Source organism: Takifugu flavidus, chromosome 1, assembly GCF_003711565.1.
Source record: "Takifugu flavidus isolate HTHZ2018 chromosome 1, ASM371156v2, whole genome shotgun sequence".
In the NCBI taxonomy this organism is placed as follows: Eukaryota; Metazoa; Chordata; class Actinopteri; order Tetraodontiformes; family Tetraodontidae; genus Takifugu; species Takifugu flavidus.
In genome coordinates, this window is record NC_079520.1 from 21,572,257 (window position 1) to 21,583,676 (window position 11,420).

The following is an 11,420-nucleotide window of genomic DNA, read 5'->3' on the forward strand; positions in this document are numbered from 1 at the left end:
AACACAACACACCAGTGGACTGCTGGAGGTCATTTTGTAGGGCTCTGGCCTGTGCTCATCCTGTTCCTCCTTGTACAAAGGAGCAGATACCGATCCTGCTGAGGGTTTAAGGACATTCTACGGCCCTGTCCATCTCTCCTGGAGTAACTACCAGTCTCCTAGAATCTCCTCCATGCTCTTGAGACTGTGCTGGGAGACGCAAACCTTCTTGCAATGGCACGTATTGATGTCCCATCCTGAGTTGGACTACTTCTGCAACCTCTGTACCAGGTACCACACCATGCTATCTAACAGAGATGTTGATCCAAGCCAAATGAATAACTACAACATTAGAAAGTCAGTCAGTAAAAAATAACCCAAAAGAGATGAGGAGGGAAAAAAGTATCAGTGGCCTAAACCTGGAAAGGCATTCCTGTTTTGGGGGCCGTCTCATTGTTGCCCCTCTGATGCACCTCTTATTGATTTCACTAACAACAAAGCAGCAGAAACTGATAAACAACCCCCTCTGCTACTTAACTGACCAGATCAATATCCCAGAAGTTTGATGGATAGGTGTTGGATCGCAATACCTCATACAGTATGTGTCACTGCCAATCCGCATGTTCTTTGAATGAAGACTTCAAGAAGAAAAATGCCAATTTCAAAATGTATTTAGCAAATAGAACCAATTCAAGATACAAATATTACAGAGCACCGGGCCAGTTCATAACCCTACAAAAACAAAGTAAATTGTCAGGACATGAAGTCTGACAACCTAACTATCCCTTGACCCAGTCTTTTATAGAAACAGATATGTAAATTATTGATGCTAATCCAGTCCAATGCAGTCCTTCTGCTTGGATGACCTTGTCTTCTTCTTCCCGTTCCATTGGATGCTGGTACAGTCCTTGTTTTCCGTTGTTTCCCAAATGGCCAGGTCAAAGTTCACATTCTTCCCACAGCTGAACTTATCTACACCAATATGCTGTCCAGTTTTACGATGTATGTTTAACACTTTTAGCTTGACTTCCTCCTGCGATTAAAACTGTCTAAACAACAATCATGTCAAGGAAGGGTCAACTGACTGCTTATCTTTATTACTGTGGTGAATTTCTGCTGATGGTAACCAAGATGTGTTGATGAGGAAGGAATCTTCGCAGACACCGACTTGGTTATGATAGATGTTTATTGGAGAGATCAGTCAGGTATCTATTGGACACTGCAGTTTGTCTGAGGGAGGTTTCGTGGTCCTGTTGGTAGTGATGGGACGAGCAACACTGGCACCAGTGTTGCTCGTCCCATCACTACCAACAGCACTGTGCCGAGAGCTCAAGAGTGAAACCCCGTATCGGTGTGTGTATTGCTTTAAGAAAGAATCATGTGACCGATACAGGAACTATATCGTTTGGATGTGCCGCGCCAAAGTGTGTTTATAAAGAAACAAACTGTATCAACATGTCATGGGTTTGTTGGATGGAGTTTTGCAGTTGCGTAATTATCGTTCTAAGAAGTTTTCCCCAGTGTGGAATAATTTTGATCTTGTGACGCCAAACAAGGTAAATCTTATTCTTCTTTGAGCATTGTTTACTGTTATATACTATTTTTTTATGGTGGTACATTGCAATCTCTTTATCAGTTTATCAAGTGAATGACCTGTGATACATATGATAGTCAATTAAAGACCCTTACAGTTGCTTTATTCATTTTATCTCGTAATTACGAGATCCTGATCTCGAAATCATGAGATAGGGAGTCTGTTTTTTTAACAAGTGAATGCAATGCGCCACCTTAGTTTTTACTCTGTTCTGGTAAGAGGTTTGAATTGTTTTCAGATAAATTAACTTTTTATGTTATTGTAGGTGAAGTGTTGGCTCTGCTCCACAGAGCTATCTTACATCAATAAGAGCACTTCATCAATGCTGAGGCTTTATAGAGCTTGGCATGGCAATGAAGAATTGGCAGATACTCGTGAGAGTACCCCAGGTATGTTGAAATTCTCTCTAAAAAATTGTGATTAAAAAAAACATGCATGCAAACAGACAGGCCCCAGGCCTGGTATGGAACCTCCAGCACTCTTGCTGTGAGGCGACAGTGCTAACCACCGCACCACCGTGTCGCCCTATGTCTATTTGATATTGTTTGTAAAAATTACAGTCCTTTTATTAAGCTTTTGACAAAATATTTCCTTTTGGCTTGCAGTTCCTAACAAGCAAGCAGTGGATGAGGCAGTGGTCAACATGATCATCAAAGACTGTCAGCCACTCAGCTTTGTTGGAAATGAGGGATTCAGGGAGCTCCTGAAGCTTATTATACCCATGTATGCTCTACCAAGCAGGAAGGTATGTTTAAGAAATGTTATTATATTTTTGTACTAACTATATAACTATATTTTATTGGTGTAACAGTATTTGTATGGTTATTTTCAGACCACCAAGGACTTGGTGAGCCAGAGATATGAGGAGGAAAAGGAGAAAACAAAAAAGGACCTCCAGAGCGCCGTTGCTGTTACTTTAACAGCTGATATGTGGACGTCTATGAATATGGAGGCATATCTAGCTGTTACTGGCCACTATGTGGACAAAGAAAGCCATGAACTCCATTCATCAGTCTTGGGAGTGCAGCATTTTCCTCAGAAACACACTCCAGAAAACATTGCCACGGTTAAAAGGAGCCTCATGGAGGAGTGGGGCATAGCGGGAAAGGTCAGGTGTCTTGTCACTGATGCAGCAGCAAACATGACTTCATGTGCTCGAATGCTGCAAATACGGCATACCATTTGTATACCCCTTTCCATGAATTTAATTGTGAGAAAATCATGTGATCAAATCCCAACAATAACAGAAATACGCAACAAAAAACAACACATTGTGACATACTTTCGATCGAGCGTGACTGCTAAAGAGAAGCTCACTCAAATAAGGCAACAGCTGGGAACACCGGTCCATAAATTAATAAACGAGGTGCCAACACGATGGAACAGTACCTACCAAATGTTTGAAAGAATGACTGAGCAGAAGGAGGCAGTCTGAGTGTCACTGGCCCTGGTCCTACAAGGTGGCAGTGATTAAGCCGTTGCTTAAAAAAACATCACTGGATCCCGATGTGTTGGCAAACTATAGGCTGATATCCAACCTTCCTTTTATCTCTAAAGTTCTTGAGAAGGTTGTGGTAACTCAGTTACTGGAGCACCTGCAGAGAAACAGCCTGTTTGAGATGTTTCAGTCAGGCTTTATAGCTCATCACAGCACAGAAACAGCACTTCCTAAAGTTACTAATGATCTTCTCATAGCTTCAGATCATGGACTGGTCTCTATGCTGGTTCTGCTGGACCTCATTGCTGCTTTTGATACAGTTGATCACGGCATCCTGTTACATAGACTGGAACATGTGATTGGGATTAAAGGGACAGCACTAGACTGGTTTAGATCATATTTATCTGATAGATACCAGTTTGCTCATGTCCATGGTGTTCCCTCCTCATACAGTAGGGTTAGCCATGGAGTTCCTCAAGGTTCTGTACTTGGACCAATCCTCTTCACATTGTACATGCTTCCCTTAGGAAACATTATTCGGCAGCATTGGATAAATTTTCATTGTTATGCTGATGACACTCTAGATGGTATCTCATTAACATCTAGTCTCTCTGTGAGGAATCTAGGAGTAACTTTTGACCAAAATCTGTCCTTCAACTCTTTAAGAAGCCTCCAGCTGATCCAAAATGCTGCAGCCAGAGTTCTGACAGGTATTGACAAAAGAGATCACATAACTCCTGTAATGGCATCTCTTCATTGGCTGCCCGTTAAATTTAGAATAATTTTTAAAACCCTTCTTTTGACCTACAAGGTCCTCAGAGGCCTAGCTCCATCCTACCTGGAGGAGCTAGTGATACCTTACCAGCCCAATAGACCGCTCCGTTCTCAGAATGCTGGTCTACTTGTGGTTCCCAGAGTTTCTAGGAGTAGAACGCGGGGCCGAGCATTTAGCTACCAGGCTCCCCTGCTATGGAACCAGCTCCCTGTCCAGGTACGGGATGCTGACTCGCTACTATTAAGATTAGGCTTAAAACCTACCTCTTTGAAAAAGCTTATTGTTACTAATTCTGTAGTTCCAGTTACTATTATAGACAGACAAATTATCATACTTAGGGGGTCGTCTAATCATTAAGTTAACATCTTAGCTATGCTGCTATAGGCCGAGGCTGCCGGGGTCCGGAAACATGATCACCTGACAGGCCTCTGTCACCCCACTGGGTCATGGTTTCCTCTCCTCTCCTTTCCTCTCCTCTCCTTTCCTCCTCCTCATCAAGCAGACTAGTTATGCTGATTCTTGTGTAGTTTTTCTGCCCCCCCCCCCCCCCCCCCCTTCTGTATTCATTTACAGGTATCGCCGCCTTCGGAGCTGCATAAATAGTGTATTTTTGTATGTGTTTCTCTCCTCTCCTCTCCTCTCCTCTCCTCTCCTCTCCTCCTCTCCTCTCCTCTCCTCTCCTCTCCTCTCCTCTCCTCTCTCTCCTCTCCTCTCCTTTCCTTCTCTCTCTCCCTCTCCTTCTCCTCTCCTCTCCTCTCCTCTCCTCTCCTCTCCCTCTCCTTCTCCTTCTCCCTCTCCTCTCCTCTACTCTCCGTCCTCCTTTCCTCTCCTCTCCTCTCTCTCTACCCAGCTGGCCATCAGCAGGAGGGTCCCCCTACATGAGCCTAGTCCTGCTCAAGGTTTCTTCCTGTTAAAGGGGAGTTTTTCCTTGCCACTCTTGCTTGTCTGGGGTTAGGCCCTGGGATTCTGGAAAGCGCCTTGAAACAATTTTGATTGTAAAAGACACTATATAAATAAAGATTGATTGATTGGTTGGTTGATTGGTTGATTGATTGGTTGATTGGTTGATTGATTGATTGATTGATTGATTGATCACACTACCAGAGTGATTTATTGACTTTTTGACCCCTGCCTTGAAGGTAAATGATGGATAAATCCAAGAAATGGAAAATTTCTGAAGATAACAGAATGTTTAATGCTATGCAGGCAGATTCTTTTGCTTTCACCGCTGATTAGACTGGTTTACCAGTCTGCTTAATATGTGGTGAAAAATTGGCAACAAAAGTCAAACAACAAAAAGTCAAAGAAGAAACACTCTAGAAGCACTCTACCTTCGCTAAAAAATATTCCGAGGGAGAGGAGCGAAAAAAGGCTGTTTCGGAGCTGATGCGGAAGGCTGATGTGAGCAGAAGTCACTTCAAGAAGTGGATTAAGACTGCAAATCCAAATACATGTGCAAGTTTTGTGGCTGCTCAGGAAATAGTCCAGCCATTTACAGATGGAGAATACCTCAAAGAAACATTTATTAAGATTTTAGAACATCTATTCTCGGACTTCAAAAACAAAGATGAAATTTTGCAGAAAATAAAAGACATGCCTCTCTCTGCAAAAACTGTCCAAGACAGAACTGTGAAGATGGCAGAAAACGTCACCAGACAGCAGATTGAAGATATCAATTCAGCTTTGGAGTACGCAATCGCCTGTGATGCGTCCAAAGACAAAAATGACATTGAACGAATAGCGCTGTTCTGCCGATACGTGAGTGCTGCCAGGCCACAGGATTGCATTTTTCGTTCAGTGTGGGTTGGGTAAGTTTGAATTTTTATTTCTTAAATACGAGGACTCAAATAGACACCGGGTATTTTATTTGAAATTAAGCATCAACCAAGTGTAAAATGCTTTTTGTTACATGCATAAATAAAATCCTGTGTTCTCTGCAGCAGTTCATTGATTTCATAAATACAACATAGTATAGTTTTGTGTACGTAGTATACAGGTTATATGTGTATATATGATGTCAAAATGGGTTGTGGCTCCAGGTGCTTTTTTTTTATTGGGAGGCGGTCCCAAATGGCTCTTTGAGTCGAAAAGGTTGCCGACCCCTGCTGTAGAGAGTGCATATGGAAAAAACAAAACAAAAAACCCTTGATGGGATTAAGTTTTATTAATTGTTGCAAAATCATGAGAATTGGAGGGGGATGCGCAACCAGTGGGATTTCTGCGACTTAGTTAAAACATTTTTACGTTGGGCATTCAAAGGCATCATCTCGTTCTCAATCCTTTGAATACCCCAGCTGGTCACAGTGACGTGGGGGCGGGGTGAGCACAGGTGAGTCCACTAGCAGAGATGCTGCCGTGGGAAATGTGCGTCCTGTCAAACAAGTGGAAGTCCCTACCGGTGTCAGTCTCCTGTCGGATATGGGCCACATCTGCCTGGGGAAATGCGCCTCGCTCTTCCTCCTCGCTGTTGTGTTTGACGCGGCCGGTCTGCTCGTGCTTCTGTTCGGAATTTTCGGCGATCTGAGTTCGAGCGGCCGCTTCTACGGCGATTTCCTCATTTACACGGGCTCGATCGTTATTTTCCTCAGCCTTATGTGGTGGGTGCTTTGGTACACCGTGAACGTGCAGCTCTTTATGGAGGAGAGGCCAGTCTCCTTCGATATCGGATTTACGTACTGGACCAAGAAGTTGTCTGAGCGCCTCTCCAAAAGCGCCGAGAGTCCTTTGGGAGGCGTGGGTGAGAAGATGAATAAGAGTGCGGGTAATGGAAGGAGATGTGCGAAAATGTGTGCCGTGCCAGGTCGGGTAACGTGGGAAGACAGCGGATCCGTGTCAGGTCAATACAATGGAGGTTTTGATGGAGGGACAGAGTCTGCGAACAAAAACGTGGAACTGGGATTGTTGGAAGTCTCAGTCGTGGCTCCATAGGCGCTGGATAACAAAACGGAGAGACAATTCTGACCAGATCTGGTACGTATTTCACCTTAAAAAAAAAAAAAAAGTTTCCTGAGTTTTCCTTCTCAGCGTCCTACCTGTAGGACCAATTCCAGTCAGGCCCCTTCCAAGAAACCATATATTATTTTGAATTTTTCATCGAGAATTCTTTTTTCTCAGAATTCCTTCCATTAATTTATTTTTTCATGAAATCTATTTTTAATCACAATAAATCTATTTTCAAATTAGTCTTAATCTATGACTTTTTTTCCTTCAAAATCAGATGTTTAGCTTGGTGGCAGAACTGACCTGAAATACAACAGACTTCTTGTATTTAGATGACAGATGGATGCCATTTAATGTTACCAGTTTTATCACTGGATGTTCCTCCAATAAAGACTCAACTTCAGCACAGTTCTTTAGAAAGCAGGTCCTTGTGCCTTTAAATTGTCCTAAAGCATCACATTTACCAGTCAGATCTGACAAGTTAATGCTGTAAATACTTTGCTGGGTATAGCAAGACCATTGTAATGTTCTGTATATGAAAAGAGAGTTGTGAGCCTCATGTTTAAGTGATCATTGTATGACTGCTACTCCAAACTAGTATGGTTTTGGCCCTGCTTTTGCATTTGATTCAGATTCAGGTCCTTTATTGTACCACACGGGGAAATTTACAGTGCAAGAGCATGCAGAGAAAAATAAGATAAAATAAAATCGAATAGAATAGAATTTGGAATATACAAGAGGATGTATATTTACAATAATCCAGGTAAATGGATACTCAGCCCCTGTATACCTGTACATAGTACAGAGGGTGAATGCAATATACATATCAGAATATATAATATTCAGATTGTGTGAGCGGGCATTATGTTTATTGTGCAGTCTGACAGCAGCCGGCAGGAAAGATCTGCGATACCTCTCCTTCACACAGCGAGGGTGGAGCAGCCGCTCACTGAAGGAGCTGCCCAGTGCTGCCAGGGTGTCCTGTAGGGGGTGGGACTTGTTGTTCAACATGGATGACTGCTTAGCCATCATCCTCCCATTTCCCACCACCTCCACCGAGTGCAGGGGACATCCCCTTACCAGTCTGTCTATCCTCTTCCTGTCCCTGTCTGTGATGCTACTGGACCAGCAGACAATCCCATAGAAGATGGCTGATCCCACCACAGAGTCATAGAAAGTCCTCAGGAGTGGTCCCTGCACTCCAAAAGACCTCAGCCTCCTGAGCAGGAACAGTCTGCTATTGCCCTTTTTGACAAGGGCATCTGTGTTGTGTGTCCAGTCCAGGTTATTGTTTAGGTGAACACCCAGGTACTTGTAGGACTCCACCACGTCAACATCCGTTCCCAGGATGTTCAATGGTGCAGGCGGAGGGTTGTTTTGCCTGCGGAAATCCACCACCAGCTCCTTGGTTTTGCCAGCGTTGATCTGGAGGTTGTTCCGCAGGCTCCAGTCCACAAAGTCCTGAATAAGTTCCCTTTACTCCGTATCGTCCCCATCAGTGATGAGGCCGACAGCAGCATAGTCGTCAGAGAACTTCTGGAGGTGACATGAAGACGTACTGTGTGAAAAGTCCGCGGTGTAGAGGGTGAACAGGAAAGGAGCCAGAACTGTTCCCTGTGGGACACCAGTGCTGCAGAGAAGCCGATCTGACTCGGAGCCCTTCACCCTCACAAACTGTGGTCTTTGCGTGAGGTAGTCCAGAATCCATGTTGTGAGGTGGTGATCCACCCCAGCTACCTGCAGCTTGTCCCCCAGCAGCCTGGGCTGGATGGTGTTGAACGCACTGGAGAAATCAAAAAACATGATCCTCACAGTGCTTCCAGCCTTCTCCAGGTGAGTGAGGGAGGTGTGGAGGAGGTAGATGACGGCATCGTCCACCCCGATGCTCGGCTGGTAGGCGAACTGCAGCGGGTCCATGAAGGGGCTCACCAGTGGGTGCAGGTGGGCGAGGATGAGTCTCTCCAGCGTCTTCATCAGATGAGACGTCAGAGCTACCGGCCTGTAGCTGTTGAGCTCCTTGGGGTGCGGTGTCTTTGGCACTGGGACGATGCAGGACGTCTTCCACAGCTGTGGCACTCTTCCCAGCTTCAGGCTCATTTGTGTTGTAAACTCTAGTTTTCTGGTCCAGAAAGATGAAATACTTATTCAAGTTATCATTGTTATTGTATAAATTGCATCCAGAAGATACTTTTCCACACACAATGAAATTAACTAAATATGGAGGGAGCATGTGACATTTGGGAGGCTGTGACACTGGGTGTCTGTAATAGTAAACAGGATAGCACGACTGCCCTTACAAATAATGCTAATTATGTGAATTTGCATTGTTTTGATTGCATTTTGGGTGCTTTTCTGGTTCTTTTTCTGGGTATTGCTAACACAGATGTGCCTGTAGTTGCCCCTGCAAGAGTATTGATGAAACCCACAGGATAATGCCCAGTCAAAGAACAAGCTTGGATTCAGTCATCTTTGGCAATTTCTTTGGCGGTTTCATAGTAAAATCATAGTACAATATAGGCTACAGTTCTTATTATGAGAGCCTATTTTCTTTTTTGCTACTGTTCCCTATTCTATTAAGTGAAGCAAATGCCTAATCTTTTTTTTTCAGGTGGTGTAGAGCTTTCCTGGAACAACAGACTGAACACAGGAAATCTGTGAACTCAAGTCACCTAATACATTTTTCTGAAGGGAAATGCTATGCAAAGTTATGCAAACCTGTTGATTCTGAAATTTAATTTATTTTCAAGAATAAAGTTTACTGTATTTTCCGCACTATAAGCCGCACTTAAAACACTGAGATTTTCTCAAAAATCGACGGTGCGCCTTATAATACGGTGCGCCTTGTGTGTGGACTAAGTTCCAAAATCTGCTGTGTGCCTTTGGTGGGTGCACTACGGTAAACGCTCTGCCCATCGCTTAGCGGCACACCTATGCATAAGGACCCCCTAAAATGGCACCGGTCAAGTGACACGCGTATGAGGCTCACTTTAAACCATCGAGTATGCGGCTGAAAATGGCAATCGAGCAGCTGCAAGACATTTTAATGTAAATGAGTCCATGGTCAGAAAGTGGAGAAAACACGAAAGTGAACTGCGCCAAGTAAGGAAGACGAAGCTGAGTTTCTGCGGGAACAAAGCACGGTGGCCCGAGCTGGAAGACCGAGTGGAACAGTGGGTTGTGGAACAGTGAACAACCGGAAGGGGTGTCTCTACTGTCACCATTCGACAAAAGGCCAAAGCAATTGCTGAAGAAATGGACATTGAGCACTTCCAAGGTCTTGGCATTTTCGCTTTATGAGGAGGCGGCATCTCTCCATACGTGCGAGAAAAACTGTGGCGCAGCGGCTGCCCATGGATTACCAGGTTCGAGTGGTCATCTTCAGCACCTACTGCCGTGACAAGATAACCGGCAAAAACATCGTGCACAGTCACATCACCAACATGGATGAGATCCCGCTGACTTTTGACATCCCTTTGACCCACACAGTGGAGAAAAAAGGGACCAGCATGGTGGCGATATGCACAACGGGACATGAGAAGTTGTCCTTCACCGTGGTTCTCGGATGCCATGGAAACGGACAGAAATTGCCACCAATGGTGATTTTCAAGAGAAAGACGTTGCCGAAAGAAGCGTTTCCTGCCAGAGTTGTGGTCAAGGCAAATCAAAAGGGCTGGATGGATGAAGAAAAAATGAAAGAGGGGCTAAGGGAAGTGTATGTGATTCCATGCGCGCCCACCTCACAGACAGCATCAAACAACACATTAAAAGGTGAAATCAGAGCTCACCATCATCCTGGGAGGACTCACAAAGGAACTCCAACCGCTGGAAATTGGTGTGAACCGGGCTTTTAAAGTCAAATTGCACGCTGCGTGGGAGCGCTGGATGACGGAAGGCGAACACTCCTTCACAAATACTATGTGGCAGCGGTGGGCAAGTTATGCCACCATATGCGGCTGAATTGTGACGCATGGGCTATGATACCGTCTTCATGTATTGTAAGAGCTTTCGCAAAAGCCAGCATCAACGTTGAAGCGGAACCGGTCGGCAAGTCTGATTCAGATGATGAAGAAGAGGAACTCGGGATTTTGGACATTGAAATAGCGCAGTTGTTTAATTCAGATACAGAAGATGAAAACTTTGATGGTTTTGTGGCGGAAGAATGAATATTTTGTTCAATAAACGTGTCAAAACTCACTGTTTTACTTCAGTTATCATTTTTTACTGTGTTTTAGTATGCGCCTAATAATACGGTGCGCCTTATGTATGTGTTAAATACAGAAATACCACCCATAACTGAGACTGTGCCTTTTAATACAGTGCGCCTTATGGTCGCAAAAATATGGCACGTGTATATATGAGGACGAAAGTCCTCATATAATCCAATATCCATCCATCCATCCATTGTCTACTGCTTATCCAGGGTCGGGTTGCGGGGGCAGCAGCCTAAGAAGAGAAGCCCAGACTTCCCTCTCCCCGGCTACTTCTTCCAGCTCGTCCGGGGGGATCCTCAGGCGTTCCCAGACCAGTCGAAAGACATAGTCTCTCCAACGTGTCCTGGGTCTTCCCGGGGGCCTCCTACCAGAGGGACATGCCCTGAACACCTCACCAGGGAGGCGTCCAGGGATCATCCTAACTAGATACCCAAGTCACCTCATCTGGCTCCTCTCAATGCGGAAGAGCAGTGGCTCTACTCC

At 44.6% G+C, this 11,420-nt stretch overlaps 2 protein-coding genes across 5 annotated transcripts; both read left to right on the forward strand.

Annotated features, from left to right (window-relative positions):
* The first annotated feature begins 1,376 nt into the window (after window positions 1–1,376).
* Window positions 1,377–4,337, forward strand: LOC130539113 (zinc finger BED domain-containing protein 4-like). 4 transcript variants are annotated; one of them, XM_057057242.1, is made up of 4 exons: window positions 1,377–1,535; window positions 1,866–1,962; window positions 2,179–2,318; window positions 2,406–4,337. In XM_057057242.1, exon 4 carries the CDS (start codon window positions 3,193–3,195, stop codon window positions 4,141–4,143), a length of 951 nt encoding a protein of 316 aa, XP_056913222.1. In that variant the 5' UTR covers window positions 1,377–1,535; window positions 1,866–1,962; window positions 2,179–2,318; window positions 2,406–3,192; the 3' UTR covers window positions 4,144–4,337. The 4 variants fall into 4 exon arrangements, with proteins under 4 accessions (XP_056913222.1, XP_056913231.1, XP_056913204.1 ...); XM_057057251.1 differs by having other exon boundaries at window positions 2,406–3,646; XM_057057224.1 differs by having other exon boundaries at window positions 1,839–1,962; window positions 2,406–3,639.
* Window positions 4,338–6,204: 1,867 nt separating this feature from the next.
* On the forward strand, window positions 6,205–7,004 carry LOC130539292 (transmembrane protein 238-like). Its single transcript, XM_057057537.1, has one exon. It carries the CDS (start codon window positions 6,205–6,207, stop codon window positions 6,712–6,714), a length of 510 nt encoding a protein of 169 aa, XP_056913517.1. The 3' UTR covers window positions 6,715–7,004.
* Window positions 7,005–11,420: the final 4,416 nt, after the last annotated feature.

What these genes read in the sequence shown, in the direction of transcription:
- LOC130539113 (XM_057057224.1), top strand. Translation starts at nt 1,440, where the DNA reads ATGGGTTTGTTGGATGGAGTTTTGCAGTTGCGTAATTATCGTTCTAAG. An exon ending in ATCTTGTGACGCCAAACAAG is followed by an intron (nt 1,536 to 1,838) that starts GTAAATCTTATT and finishes ATGTTATTGTAG; the next exon opens with GTGAAGTGTTGGCTCTGCTC. An exon ending in ATGCTCTACCAAGCAGGAAG is followed by an intron (nt 2,319 to 2,405) that starts GTATGTTTAAGA and finishes GGTTATTTTCAG; the next exon opens with ACCACCAAGGACTTGGTGAG.
- LOC130539292 (XM_057057537.1), top strand. Translation starts at nt 6,205, where the DNA reads ATGGGCCACATCTGCCTGGGGAAATGCGCCTCGCTCTTCCTCCTCGCT.